Source organism: Dromaius novaehollandiae, chromosome 17 (genome assembly GCF_036370855.1).
Source record: "Dromaius novaehollandiae isolate bDroNov1 chromosome 17, bDroNov1.hap1, whole genome shotgun sequence".
In the NCBI taxonomy this organism is placed as follows: domain Eukaryota; kingdom Metazoa; phylum Chordata; class Aves; order Casuariiformes; family Dromaiidae; genus Dromaius; species Dromaius novaehollandiae.
Window position 1 is genome coordinate 4,582,237 of NC_088114.1, and position 15,452 is coordinate 4,597,688.

General features: G+C 46.3%; 1 protein-coding gene across 5 annotated transcripts in view; it reads right to left on the reverse strand.

Moving 5' to 3' along the window:
• Window positions 1-15,452, reverse strand: part of CCDC92 (coiled-coil domain containing 92) — a 120,119-nt gene that overhangs the window by 11,153 nt on the left and 93,514 nt on the right. The window contains exons 10-11 of one of the 5 annotated variants that reach the window (XM_026114601.2): window positions 11,356-13,943; window positions 9,891-10,025 (exon numbers count right to left, since the gene is read on the reverse strand). Coding sequence is in view for 1 of the 5 variants with exons in the window: in XM_064522021.1 (XP_064378091.1) it covers window positions 8,226-8,358 (133 nt within the window). In the remaining 4 variants the exon portion in view is untranslated. Of the gene's footprint in view, window positions 1-1,158; window positions 1,327-7,807; window positions 7,845-8,225; window positions 8,435-9,012; window positions 9,167-9,890; window positions 10,026-11,355; window positions 13,944-15,452 lie in introns of those variants that run through there. The other 4 variants (XM_064522021.1, XM_064522022.1, XM_026114603.2 and 1 more) reach the window with 4 other exon arrangements.

The window sequence follows — 15,452 nt, forward strand, 5'->3', positions numbered from 1 at the left end:
GATTTAACAAGAAACAAATATAATCAAATAGAAACAATCCTTTCTTTTAATACAAGTCAGTGAACATTTTCTCACTAAGGCACCAACTACAAAAGGCAGTAAAAAGAGCACTTCCATATACAGATGCTTTAACTTGGTTCCAAGGGAGTTTTTGCTCCCAGTGGGATTTACATCTGCTCCATGCTCCTTGGCAATTCTTAACTCCCTGTCTCCTGATGCATAGCATACATAACCACAAATTAGATCCAACGGCTGCTCTCAAGGGCATGACAGAGATGGTCTTGGGAGGGGTCGATTCTAAAATCAATTCTCAGCTATGTCTCCCACTGGAGTTTCAAAGAGGAAATTTAAAGCAGCTTCAGGATTGTGCTAAGGTTATTTTATCTCCTGCTTTCCCAAAGAAGGAGGAATATGCCAATAATACAGCCAAGAATAAGGTTATGCTGAAAAAAAGCACAGAGGAAAAAAAGGGGGGGGGGGGAGGGGAAATGCAGAAATCAACCAAGCCCCTAACAGCCCAGATGAACAGTCTTCCCTTGCTCGCCGTGGGAATCGGTAGGACAGCTCTCATAAGGCAACCAAGCTCTCTGGCTGGATTTCATCAGATAAATTAAGCCAATGCTGGGAAGAAAACTATAACTGCATACACCACAGAACAGTGGTGTCACTATGGTTTTTTTTCCCCTTTGTCTCCAAAGCAAGCTTTTTTTATGCTTGCTATGTTCTTATCCAAAAGGTGTGATGAAATGCAGAGCTCAGCAAACTCCAACTAGGAATGCATATGTCCTTTCATTTGATAAGGGTAATAAAAATTAAGAGGTGCAGTAACGAGTCAGTGTTCACCACTGCAATGGTAACACACCTCCTGTTTTACAACAGAACTAGCACTAAGCACTAGCAGTTTCCAAGCTGGCACACTTACGCAAGCTTTATTTGGAAAGTATACTGCATCCCACCCAAAAATATGCACTATTTCTCATTTCTCAAGATCACCACCATCACAAAATATTTCTAGATACAGCTAGAAGCATAGATCTGAAGACAGCTCAAAGATGAAACCTCACAGCTCCAAACAACGGATTCTCAATTTCTCTTGAATATAGTCTCCCCTTTCAGTAAGGAGGAGAAGATAATTTAATTAGCATTCTTGGAGCCCACCTTAGAAAGGAACCATTCTGCCTCTTCTGAGTGCACGTCAACGATACTACACAGCAGACTGCAGTACAACAAGCCGAACCAGGCACACTCAGCAGCTCTTAGAGGGCAAATTCCATCTTTTTGCAGGGCACTGGGGGCAGCTAGTTCAGGTCCAGTTATTAACTTTTCCTTAAAAGGGGAACCAAAAAAAAAAAAAACTTAAATTGAAAATTAAAAAAATGAAACGGGAATTTCCAAAATGCTAATACATCATGTGCTTACGGTAAACAGCTGCTGACCTTTTTGACAGCCAAATCTTGCCTTGCAGATGATGTGCAGGCTCCAGGTCTTTTCTGACCTTAAGTATTTGGATGGAGCTCAAAATAGTTCAAGGCGATAAGCATCATATTCTGGCTGTGTATTCGGTGCCTTTACACAAAACTGAAGTATCTCTATACCCCATTACAAGATAAGAAGAGGGAGATGCTAACCTATGATTTAAGATACAACCTAAAGCTGGAATGAAGTCTAACCAACCACGGCTATTTAACATTTTCATTCTTGTTTGGCAGAGGACTATTAAACAAACAGAATAATCTTCTTTTAAATGGAGAAGGTGACTGCTATCACCTGAGAAGTTACTTAGCTCTGCCAACACATATTCAAAGCTTCCATTGAAACACGCCTAGACAGACAACTGTTTTCCTCTCAACCAGTATCTAGCCATTGCTCCCTCCAAAAATAGGACAAAAGCTGCTTTTTGTATGCTGTCTGAAATACGATTTCAAGAACACAGGCATCCTGTTGGAAGAACCTTCTAAGTTTTAGTCAGTCCCAGTTTTAAAGACTGTCACTGAACTGACCCAACACTTCTAAATAATGCAGTTCTAACAGTAAAAACACCAAATTGACAGACTTAGAGGTCCTTTGCTTAGATCAGCTCTTCCATTTCCAAAGACTTATGCCATACCAGAAGTGTTTGTTCAGCTTATTCCTAAGGACCTAATAAAGGAAACTCTACAGTCTCCACAGCTTCGGGGCTTCGCCATCCTTCTGCTTAGACATTTGCTTAAACCCTCCCCTCTCACCTGATACCATTGCTATTTCTACCAACCACTGCAGAGCTGGCAATAACACCACCACAGTATAATGGTAGCCCATTACACAGTTTCAGATTTATGGTCCCCCTCATTCATCCATCCATTAGACTAAACCTCCTTACCTAGTTCAATATTTCTTTAGCTGTGCTTTTCAGACTACATGCTAGGCCTACACAACTGCTTTCTGAATGTCCTTCCCCTTCTCTAGTGTTCCCTTAGCAGGATACAGCACATCTTATAGCAACAATTCTGTCCCTCTCTTCCTCCGCTGTCTGTGTTAAAGCATAAAAAGATTTATACATGTAACTATCATCCCAATAAACTGCCTTCATGTTCTTTTAGGCTGTGTCTTTAACCCAAGCAAAATTAGCAAAAGAAAAAAAAAATAGACTACTCATAGGGAACAGGAAATGTGTCATCCTCCTCCCTGAGGAAGGACACAATTTTGTTTTCTCAGGTCCTTTTCTAACACTTTTTCATACTTTTTTACTGGGTGTTTCTCTGCCCTACTTCCCCCTCATCCTCTGATCAGAGATTTCAGCTAACCTCTGAATGTCCCTGAGGAAGTACAGGTTTTAGTATTACTGCAAAAGGGTTTTTTGTTACTATGACAGTGACTAGCAGGAAGAACAATTATGGGGGACACATTCCTGGCAGCAATTTAATACCTCCAGGTGCTTTAAGCGAACAAGCCAGTACCCTGCGCAGAAATCACTGACATCTTGCAACTACGACTACTGACCTTAAGTCATAAGAATTGAGAGGAATAATTCAGATTGAGTTTTCTGTCCTTGAGACCATACAAGCCCAGAGCTGTCACAATGAAAGCAGACTAGAAGTAACCTGAGCTTCTATTAGATCAGAGAAATACCAGAGGCATGTCTGAAATGCTTATGATCACTAGCATGTCAGAGACTATAGAGAATCAAATCAAAAGCAAGTGGTTCTGCAATGTCATTTCATAGCCATATAGTTATTGTGACCATACCAAAGTATACCGATGATATGGCTGTATAGCTGCCAGGGAGAAAAGGCTTGCTCTGGCAGAAAGCACTGAAAATGACTTAATTTTGGCATAATCCACTTCAAGGAGAAGAGGATGCTGTCATCTAAATAACACTGATGACTTCAGAAAAACCCACTCTCAACAATGAGGTCCACGTAATTTTTTTTTTAAACATTTATTACGATAAACCCTCCAGCCCCCTATGAGTAAGGCTGTACTGGATTTTAGGGGAATGTGTAGGTTCTCTTCTGCTTTCTAGAAGAAAAGCCACTCATCAGGAGCTTCTATTGCACTCCTTCATTTTGAGGATGAAATAGTTTGTTATTTTAACATAGCTTCCATCAAAGTTTTAAAGAAGACACAGAACAGAAGGAAGATTAGCTTGCACCCTAATCATAATCAGTCAGTTATACTATTGCAGAGACTTATGCTATTCTTTCTACTAGAGACAATTTCTATTGTCAGAAGGGGAAGAAAAGGGAAAATTAATACTCAGTTGCACCACTGGACTAACAGAATCACTGTTACACATTAGAATGAGCCTGATCCTATTTCTTTAGAAGTCATTAAGAAAGTTCTCCGGTTTCAGTTAAAGCTGAATCAGGAATTAAGCCATTAAGGGGGCATCGGAAGGTTTTCCTACAGGGATATAGTAAGTATTACTTCAAGTTTATACTTAGAAATGATACAATATTATGGAAAAGACAGTATTTTTTCAGATATCAATTATTCCCTCACGACCACCACTTCATGTTAGCTTTAACCGTAGACTGTTTGATCAGTAATGCATCAATAACACAAGGAATTCATACAAATAGTATCTGTGTCATTCAAAGGATTTCCTAATACTGAATACTTAATGAAACACTTAAACCAAAAAATTACTATGACAGCTTTAACATAAGAGACACTGTTAGGCACCATTTGCATAACAGGAGAAGAACCTGCTGGCACCCAGACATGCAACGATTTAGCTGTCCAGCCTTCCCCTTCCGTTCGCACACACTGAGCAAGATTTTGCCGTCAGGTTTGCCAAATGCTTCAAAATCACCTCCCTTTACCGGTCTAGTGATCATACAGTGAACCAGGTCAAGAAATTGGTCCAGTTGAAAGCTAACCCATTTTTTCCCACTGGTTATTTTTCAGGTGATAGGTTTACTGCGCAGCAGTACAAATGCTTTTGTGGCTGAAGGGGGAGTTGGAAAATCAGTAACCAGGGCAGTGGGGGCGGGAGAGGCAGAACCGCTTCCATGGCAGCAGCACCAGCTCCGGGCGCTCAGCCGAGCTCCAGCTCCTGCTGCAAGAACTGCATTGAAAACATGATTTTCAGAGTTTATCTAGAATCTGTGAAACGTGTCAAAAGGAACAGGCTGGAGCCTTACAGCAGACTAAACAAGTTTGTCTTTCTAGGAAAAATCCATTTACAAAGAACAGATATTTGAACAGCAACTCTACGGAATAACAGAACTTTTTTCAGGCCAGTTTAACATGCTGAGGAGTGTGCATGTTCCTTAAAATTTTCTGTGATACTGTTTCAGAAACCACCTATTATATTATTATTTCAGCACAGCAACTACAGTCAAACACAAAAACTTCTGTCTCTGCTTTGCTCAAAGTGAAGGCTCTGAGAGCTCCTGCTGAAGGAGATCTAGTGGTAGCGATTACCTCTGAACTAGTCTTTCTTTAAGCGAGATTTTTTTTTTTTTTTTTAATAAGCTGCTAAGACAGAATTTCAAACCCAGGCCCTCTACACTCCTAGCTTATATGACCTAGATATCTAGAAGATAGTAAAACTAAACAGTTCGAATCAAGTTTTCAGGAGGAAAGCAGGCAGGCAGTCTTACACTCTTATTATACAAAAAATGTGCCACTTGTGACATTATTCAAGTGATTTTTTTCAGAGAGAAGCATTTCTTAAACACAAGGCCTCTGCTCCACAGAGAGGGAACATATGGCACCACCTGCCCCCTCTGTCCAGGCACTGACTGGGATCACAGGGGTCTGCTGTTCTCTGCTGTAGTCCCAACCTTTCTAGAGGCATGCATCAATCTGGATAGAAGCCATAAGTTTTTGTCAGGTGATGTTTTTAATAACCAATCTTAAATCTTGGCTCTCAGCCCAGTAATGAAGACTGACAAGCAGCAAGATATTTTAGTGTTTTAAGTACAACGCAAAAGGTCTTCCAGAACTTGAAATGTAGTAAACAGGCTCCTCAATAACAGGAAAGGTTTTCATCAATATTTTGTTATGTCTCTACCTTTTAGTAGCAAATAAATGTATTGGTACTGTACATTACAGAAGTAATGAGCTGGTAGAGATCAGTAAAACGTCCTTAGATAAAATTATCCACTGATCACATGAAGATACCGACCGACATGGCTGGAAAGCCTCTTACAGAGGAAAAAACCATTTTGATATCACTTAAAAATGAACACACAGAGCCTGCGATCAGCCCAGGTGTTCACTGAAGATACAACAGCCAGGTTTATAAAGAACACCAGGTCACATCAAGCAAGTGCTGAGATATAGCAGGTAACCATCTGAGTGCTAGCATTTCCACTAAGCCACACTAAACTCACTATTTCTCATCATTTGCTTCTTCAGCTGTTGTATTAGATGAAAGCACAAGAAAGGAGGAGACTGTTTGTTTTGACGTGCTGCAGATGCAAAGGAAACCAGAGCTCCAGTGATGAGATTTCTGCCGAACAAAGGGCGACCTCCCGCTTCAACTCCACCCAGGCTCTCGGCAGCATCGCTCGGTACCATTGTTTCCAGGAACATGACAAGCGCTGCCAGAGACTGGTCCTGACAATATTGATTACGGTCACACAATATTAGCTTATTGCAATATATTCCTATCAATAACAGAAGTGTGGTAACTGCAATAAGGCAAACAAGTTTATGTCTGTGCTTTTCTATGTTTCACAGCAACTCTAAGCAAACCTAATGTTTTATTGTGTACTGCAGTAAACAGACATGAAAAAGGTTGCACACATATAAGTATCTTTTTTTGACACCAGAATCATTCTAAGGTCCTTTCTTCATCTCTGACTTAGATTTCTAAGCCTTTTTAGTTTCAGCAGTAGGAAACAAGGAAAAGCTATGGACTTGTCTTGCTGTTGATGCTTTAGGGGAAATAGGTGTGTTCTGACTAGACATCTGATTCAGTGATTTTTCAGTAAGTCACCGCTCTTCAAAAAATGGTGCTGTTAATGACAAACACATACAGGGCAATAAACATATATATAAAGAAAGCGTCACTTGTTTCTTGCAAAAAAAAAAAAAAAAAAAAAAAAAAAAAAAAAAAAAAACCCAACCCTAAATACTGTAAACAGCTTCAGAAATACGAAGGTGTCAGTTCTCTGTGCAGCAAACAGTGAACTATGAACAGGTTGCTACTTTAAAAAAAATTATTATGAAAAAATGAGGTGAAATGTGAATGGACTTGAGCAAAAATACAAATTGCATCATATTACTCTGCTTACACAAGCAAGCATTGTAATACATGGTAAATCTTGAGGCTATAAAAGAAATCCCCCAATATTTTGCTATTTTAAAACACACTTTTCTATGGCTTAAGAAATTATTGAGGGAAATGTAGAAATGAGAGCCTAAGATACTATCAAAAGTAAACTTGAAAACTAGTTTATTACAGCTATATTCCCTCTGCTATACTGTATAAATTATTCCAGAAATATTTTACTTTACAGTCTACATTCTGGAATAAGAGCATGGGGGACTTTTTCTTCTGCCTATTACTGTTAAAGGATTGAGTAACATGATAAAAGAGAACGAATTGCCCTTACTACCTAGAACCTCTTGAATTAGGACACAGAAGAGTTTGATTTCTGTAACTCTAACGATAAGATGCATGTTTTTTTAAAAATCGTTTGAAAGCCTGTTCTTAAAAGGTTATAATTATATCTAAAATCTGAAGTAAAGGAAACAAAGAAATGAAGTAAGATTACTGTTTTAGGGTTCGCAACAATTGCTGGACTCAAAACTACGTAGAGTGTTTGGGTTGGTCACGAGAGCTCTTTCCCAAGAGGCTGGGGGAAGAATCGTAAGCAGAAACACAGTAATTGGATGAAAACAATCAGTTATGCATCAGTTTAGCCAATATTCTTATATTCTACTTAAGCAGCTAATACTTTGTTATGAACCCCCCATCTCTGTTTTTTCATCAAAAATGACTGCTGGAATCTCAGCATAACCAAAGCCTTGAAAACAAAATCTAAGAACACAAATAATCAGTATTATTACAAGCATTTCATTAGCCATTTATAAAGCACTTGCTTTAAGTGGTCAAATCAAAAAGCAACACACCATTACAGTGCATAAATGCCTATATTCTGTCTAGCCTCTCTCAGAGGCTCCATCATAATACAGCTCTACAATACTACATTTATTGATAAGGAAGTTATATGGAAAAAGGCACTGTATTTATGGCCACATCCATTTCATTTTTTTTTAATTAAGGAGTATAGTTTCTATTGCAAAAGCATGAAAAAGAGAAAAAGAAAAAAAAAAAAGAAAAGAAAAGCAGAAAGCATAGGCATCTCACCATCTAGGCAAAGCCAACAAGTACCCTGGATGTTTCTTATGCACCTGCAATGCAGATCAAAATGGACAATTCCGCCCTCAGCGCTGCCTCAGCTTCTGTGCTTCTATTTACCTTCACAGTCTCCGCTTTACACGGTTTAATATGGCAAACTCGAACGCACACCACTGCTGTCCACGGTGGCAAGGGCCCCTCCTTCCTCCCTTCTGTCCCACCCCAGATCCTGTGCAGGGAAACAGAGCATCTGCGTAGCTACAAGATGCTCCATTTCCAAAGACGAGCTGTGCGCTCCTTGCTGCCACATCCACAGCCGACAGGCCCCTTCTTCAGACAGGAAAACCTGAACCGAAGCTCACTCCCTACCCAGCCCCACACACATCCATCCTCCCTCCCTTTTCCTGCCCCGCAGCTTCAGCATTACCAGTGAAGATGCTGTTGCCACTTTCCGAAGTGAAAACACACCAAAGGAGAGGAGAAGGTGGAGGGTGAAAGAGGATGCAACGCAAAACCTGCCCAACGGGGGGAAGGGACTCAGCAGCTCCGCTGAAGCACATCTGAATTTTCCAGACACCGACTCTGGGGAGGGAGGCGAAGGGGTGGGCCCGTCCCTCAGCTAGGATACCGTCGCACCTAGAAATCAAAGCGATGCCCTTGCCCCGAGCCAGGACCGCACGCTTTAGCGAGCTAAGGGCTGAAACAACCTGCAGGATAACCCACTTTTCTCCTGTGCTGCCCCAGTGACCAGAAAAAAGGGCCTTTTACGCCTGCTCTTCAGAGAGCAAAGCGGGCGCTGCAGTCCGCACCCCCCGGGCAGACAGTTCAGCAGCCGGGCTGCCCTCGCCCCACGACCGGGACAGCAAAATTATCTCTATTTTATTTTATTTATTTTGCCTGGAGGCATCGCTTGGGCAGCGACGCAGCCGCCAGGCCCCGGCTCGCCCCCCCCGGCGCAGACACAGGGCGGCCGGACACCGGCTCCGTCCTCCCGCCGCCCTCCCCGCGGCGGCAGGCGACTCCCGGCCCCGCAGCGGCGCCGGGGCTCGGCCGCAGCCCCCTCCGCCGCCTCCCGCCGGGGCGCGCGGGCCCCTCCCGCGGCCGCCGCCACCCCGCTGCCCCGGCGCGGGGGGGGGGCGGACGAGGCCGTTACTCGCCCCCGCGGAGGGGGGAGGAGGGCGACCCCCCCCCCGCGCTCCCCGCCGGCCCCTCACCTGTCTCGCCCCTCCGCGGCGGTGCCGAGGCGGCTCCCTCCCGCCGCGGGCCCCTCCCTGGCGGCGGCCGGCTCAGCCGCTACCGCCGCCGCTCATCGCCTCGCGGCACCAGCCCGAGCGGGGCCGGCACTTACCGGCCGCGGGAAGCGGGGGGAGGGGGGGGGGAACGGCGGGGCGGGGGGGGCCGGGGGCGGCGGCGCAGGCGCAGGTGCGGCTGCGGCAGCCCGTCCCGTCGCTATGGCAACGGGGGTCAGCGGCTGCGGCGCTGTCCCCGCCTCCGGGGGGGGGGCGCGTGCGCCTTCCCCGCGCGCTCGCGGGCGGCAGGGCGCGTGCGCTCACCTGGCGGCGGCGCGGGCACGCGCACCTGCGCGCGCTGGGGGGGGAGGCGGGAGCGGGCGGGCGCCTGCAGCTGCCGCGATTTCTCTGCCCGCCCGCGCCGCTCGTGGGCCCACGCGCGTGCATTTCCCCGCGAGCCCCCCACGCGGGCAGGGCCGCCGCGCGAGGGAGCCCCGCTGGGGGCAATCGGGAGTTTGCCCCATACCCAGGACATTGCCCCTGTGAATACCGTACTTAGGAGAAAAACTGATAGGATTTATGTGGCATACAGATTTGCATGCATCCTGGGATCTTTCCTGTGTTTGTAATGGAAAAAAACCCACTTTATTACAGGGGACTTCAAAATTAGGAGACAGAAACTTGATTTTGGCAAGCAGCCAACAACAACAAAAAAAGCTGTTTAAAGTTTCTACAAGCTAGAGAGTGATTTTCTAAGGAAAAAAAAAAAAAGGGCATATTACACCTGCTGCAGTTAACTATTTTGGGCCTTGTTAACCAAAAATCAAATTCAGCAATAAGCCGGAGTCGGTGGCTCTACGTACCTCCGACACGATCCTGTGCTGCGCCGGCAGTGGAAGGTGAGGGCAGGGGCCCTGCGTTCCTGCGGGCACCGGCGGCTGGGGAAGAGGGAGCACAATGTCGTTTAGAGGGAAGGATGTGAATGGAACTGGAAATACCTAAAGGAAAAAAAAAAAAGCTTATCAGTCATTAGTTGGCAAAGCTAAAGACAAAAAGAGGGCGTTTTACACACGCAGGCTGACAGGACACCCAGGCCCTGCAAGGCAAGGCTGAACTCACACACGGGTCTGCAGATCCAGAGAGCCAGCTCTCCCCATCTATCACAGCACAGACTTTCTGCTTTATCTCAGATCCATTAAAGCAGCTTGTTACATATAATGTGCCGTAACAGGGTGGACTCTTAATTTAGGATCTCTTTAGGTGACAAAGCAATGGCCTCAGCAGCTGATTCATTCCGGACCTGTGCCAAAGCACAAATGCATTTGCCATTTGACTCAGCCTGGCAGGAATGACAGAAGGATGTTGAATTCAATATTAGTCCCTAATAATGTAACACAGATGGAAGAAAAAAGAAAAAAACCCAGCTGTGTTGCTGGAAAGAAAATGCTAGTTATTAACTGGGTGCAGAAGCTGACATTCATACAGGAAAGGAGACCCCTGTAACCGAGGTAAGGAAAACGTGTGCCTTTAGAAGAAAAAGGCAATAGTCCCCGAGCATTTTTTCCGTGTGCCCCCTGGTTTTGCTTAAGTTTTCAGCTCTGGGGAGCTGCAGCCTGCAAGCATGTCCCCGGTTTGCCATGCTTAAAGTGCTGCTCTGCCGCGGCTCGCTCTGCTGTCCCTCGCCGGGGAGCCGCACCTAGCTGCTCCGCTTGCTCCACGCTCCAAGTGGGAGCATCTTCATTTCGCAGGGTGCTGTGAGCTTGTTAATGATGTGTCATTAACACCGGCAAAGCCCTTTAAAATCCTGAAAAGGGAGGTGCTGCGCGATGCAGTTAATTATAGCTGGGTGCCACCTCTCTGCACGCAGAGGGAGCCGGGAGGAAGCTCTGGCCGGGTCACGGCTTCAGGGCTGCCCGTGGCCTTTTGCCCCAGACAGGCAAATCCCTAATCCCGCCGAGCGCAAGTGCTCTGAGACACCGGCACCTGAGGGTAAGAGCTCACAGCTTTTACACACCACCAAGGCTGCAGTTCACGAAAAGCGATTTAAGGACCGCTTCTCTGCGGTCATGCTCTAAGCAACCACCCCACGGTCAGATAGAAAATCCATGGGGAAACTGAGATTAAAATCCACATTTCTTTACTCCCATGATTTGCCAGGATCAATCAGAAAATCTGGGGAGCAGCCGCCAGATCTCAGTGCCTCCAAGTCCTGGCCTTCAGTTCAAACACCAATGTCCCTTTAGGGCTTATTCTCCAGCCACATGGTCAGGCTCTGCAGGATTTGCATGGATTTGATGGGCTGCAATCCTCTGGACAGATTGCCAGTACCTTGCTGCTAAGCAGAGAGTCGCAGGTTGGCCGGTCTCTCTCGGGATCTGCTGCAGAAGAGCTCTGGTCCCCGGCCACGTAGCCACAGCCGCCCTCCGCACGCTGGCCTGGCCGCGTTGGAAACGTGCCACGCGCTGCTCGCACAGACCACCTGCAAAGTTTCTACATAGAAACAAATCAAGCGGCCACAAAGCCCAAGCGGCCAGTTTAACACCCAGGGAAGAAGAAGGGCTCCCAGCAGCACAGCCGTCCTGCACCACCACCACCACCGCCACCACCACCTTGCTTGGTTTTTCAAGCAGCCCAAGTTACAAGGACGGGAGACAGCGGCTGCCGCAGAGCTGGAAGCAGACAAGCCTGTCACCTCTCCTGCTCAGTTGTGCACTGTTTCTTTTTGCTGCAACATCTGCAAAAATGGCATGCACAGCTGGCCAGGTTTTGTTTCCAGTCAGGCAGATCTAAATCTGGACACCTCCACCCGACAAAGCCAAAGGAGTGACTATTCATTAAATCCACGTGCGTGTGTGTAGATAGCGAGAGACTTCTGCACCAACCTTTCTTTAGTACCTTCACCACCATACATCCTACTGAGAACCATCACCTAAAACACCCAAGGCCCCGTTCTGCTCGGCGACACCAGCCAGGCCGTCGTTTCTCGTGCAGGGCTACACTCGAGCACCAGCTTCGGTCCCTTCGCTGTATCTTACCGAGACCCTCTAAGATAATTAGCAGTCCTCAGATGCAATCTAATTTTTAACAAACTTCTCCCTGCACGGGAGAGGGAGGAGGCGGCTTTGCCACTGGCAGAAGAAGTCAGCGTCAGGGAGCGACGACAGCTCCTTTTATTGTCCTCTGAGAAACAGCGACATCGCCAAGGATTTATTTACAGAAGCTGGGAGAAACGAGGGAGATGCTGTCAGCTCCTGAAGGCAGAGACTGGTTTTGGTTATTGCTGGTTTTCCTTTGTTCGCGCAGCGCTCAGGACAGCAGGGTTCCTGGCGCGAGAGGAGCCTCCCGCCGCAGCACAAAACTTGTGATGACAAGCATGGAAACCGAGGCTCAGAGGTCTGCAGAACTGGAGAAAGCAGGACAGGATCTAGGAGAGGCCTAATCTGGCCTGACCTGCAGGCTGGAGGAGCAGGAGGGAGCAGGCTGCCGCCGGCCGGACGTGCACCCCTGTGCACGCAGACACAACCCAGAGACGCGTCCTGCGACTCGGCTGAAACTGCGCGGAGCAGAGCGTCGTCAGCCATCTCCCAAAGGCAGCACGTTGCCCACGTGGCCTTAGTGGTCATTTAGTCGGTGTTTGTTTTTAGTCCAAAGCATCATCTCCAAATCGCTGTGCCTGGGCTTGCTCTGGAAGCACACGCAGGCACGCAGGCACGCAGGCAGCGGCAGCCCCCGCAGCAGCAGGCAGGCTTTTGCATCCTTGATATCATATATTACCCAGAAAGCTAATTTACTGTAAGCTGCCCTTATCTCATCCATTAAACGTGCAAGCGAATTGACCTACTCCCTGAATGTGAAACCTTGCTACAGTTGCTGGCCGGGAGAAGGCCTCAGCGCCTTACTGGATCAGCTCCCCTATCTCCACTTTACCAATCAGACACTTAGAAAATCCATTATTTTTCAGCATTAATTCATGAGATGGATGTTAGCCAGAATTTTGTGATTGTACATATCCCAGCAAGAGCAAAAGCAGTTCCTACCTTTCATTTGTACTGTGAGATTCTGGCTGGGCTTTTCCCAGGAATCTCGCATGTTTGGTTCCCATTTCAGTCAGAAAGAGTATGATTAATGCCCAAAACAGCTTTCAAAAACTCTTTGACTAAGCAGCTAAACTTGGACAATCTGCCCACAAAAGATGTAAGACAACTTTTGAATAGTCTGGGAGTCAGAGAAGAGCACACATTTTTTTTCTGGGGCAAAAGAAGATCTGTGACATCTGCATTTTGTTTTTAAAACGTTTATATATATATAAAAAAGCTAGCGCTAAGTATATAACTAATCACTGGCAGGTTTATGTATGTGTGCCCAGGCTCTGCCTCCTATATTCTATCAAATATCATGAGGAGAATGGCCAGCGACCTCTATGTTCAGGGAGCAAAACACCCAGAGGACTTTGCCTGTTTTGTCCGACCTGCTGGATGCGCTATAGCTATAACCATGCATTTGCTCTCGTCATATACATTTATACACAAGCCATGATTACTTCCCTTCAGGTTGGTGGTAAAGTGGCTTTGAAGAAGCAGTTTCGCAGCGGGAGATGTACCCCTGGGCCAAAGCATCGTTAAGCCATCATCATCCAGAAAACTGCCGCGATGTGACTTGACAGCTGTACGTTGCTCGGCTGAGGCTGTGTTTACTCCGGACTTCTTGGTCTGGCTTATGCTGGTCTCTTTTTTTTTTTTTCTCAGTAATTTCCCATCTTTGCTACCACATGGGTTCACGTCCATCACAGACAGAAGAGACGGCTGTCGATAGCTGAATCAGGACATCAGCTCAGCAAGCCCTGGGGCCAGCAAGCTGATGCCTACCTCCCCTGCTGATGCGGGCAAACGGGTGGACAATTCAAAATCCCACTGCACCTGAGGACAGTAAAGTCAGGCACATAAGAAAGTGGTAGGCTAAACAGTCACAGGCTGAATTATACAAAAAGGCCAAGCGTACCTACCTGTAAGACCTTTGCTGAATCAGGGCTTTGGTGGAGCTCTTGCGCTGCAGTAGAAGGAGGCATGGTCCCTAGACTCGGCAGCTTTCCATTCTTTGTATTTGTGTGACATCCCTATATTTTTCAGGAAAATCCCCTTTATTGCAGCCAGGTGTTTACAGGCAGACGTACAGCCCTGCTGGGGCTGTTCTGCTTTGCTGGCGGCAGGGGACCCTCCAGCCCTAGAGGAACACCTACCTGCTGGGGCTGCCACACCAGATGGTAGCCCGTTCTGCACACAGTATTTTTACACTGGTGTAAACGTAGTTGGACAACAAAGGATCCAGAAAGGCCTCCAGCAACCACACTCTGTGCCATATAATCTCACTGAATCTCAGCTCCCCACCGAATTGCTGGCTGGCTCCATGCACACTTTCACAGCCAGCTCAAGGTCTGACTCGCCTCGCACACAACCAGTCCTCAGCTGACACAGTCCCCTGTTCCCTCATAATAATAAGCAGTGCTCACCTTGAAGAGCTTTAAACCTTGTTGGACAAAGAGTAGGGGAAATACAGCATTCATTTTGCAGATGGGAGATTTAAGATGTGGAAATATTAAATAACCTGCCAGAGCACACTGGGAAGCTAAGCTACATTGCCTGAGGGCCTGCCTCACATTTTAAGAGAGATGATTTCTATTCCCATGGAACAGAACAGGCTTCCTGTTAGCTAGGAAAGTACAGATACTTCTAATCTTACTTGCAAAGAGAATGTGTTTAAATGATCAGGAAGCAGCACAAAGATCTGAGCTTGTTTTGTGAACCTAAAATACGTAGTTGAACAGAAGTGCAGCATTCTGGCTCCCCACAGCTCAGCACTCCACATTCTCCAGGTGAGGCAAAAGGAAGGGATTTCATTTTATCTTCCCTCATGGTGACTGGTAATGACCTGTGAATTGGTGTCATGTGTGGCCTTTCTTTTTTTTTTTCTTTTCTTTTTTTTTTTGCAGGCTGTAAAACAATTAGGCCTGTTCCCCAGTCATAGTTTTGCTCCTTGCATCTGGGAGGGTTTTGTGCTTGCTGTCGGGGAGCACTGTGTGTCTGGGAGTCATAAAGATGTCTGTGGTTTTATTGCTAGACTTTTACAAACCTCAGGTTTGTATTTTTATTATGATTGCTGCTGTGAGGACATTTTAAAAAATACTGTGTTTCTCTTTGAGATTATGTTCCACTCGGTTGATCTTTCTCTTGACATTTCGGGGCGTTGAGAGATATTGGCAAACAAGCCGAATGAGCAAAGGGGCTCTCCTTCACCCCAAACCCTGCCTTTACCAAACTGGGGAGGCACGGGACATTGTCATTATTACAGGGGCTTGTGCTGGTGTAAAGCAGTGTCAGGATGGAGCAGGGTATGCTAAGATGTTAACAGCCAAAACCGAACAGCCCAAA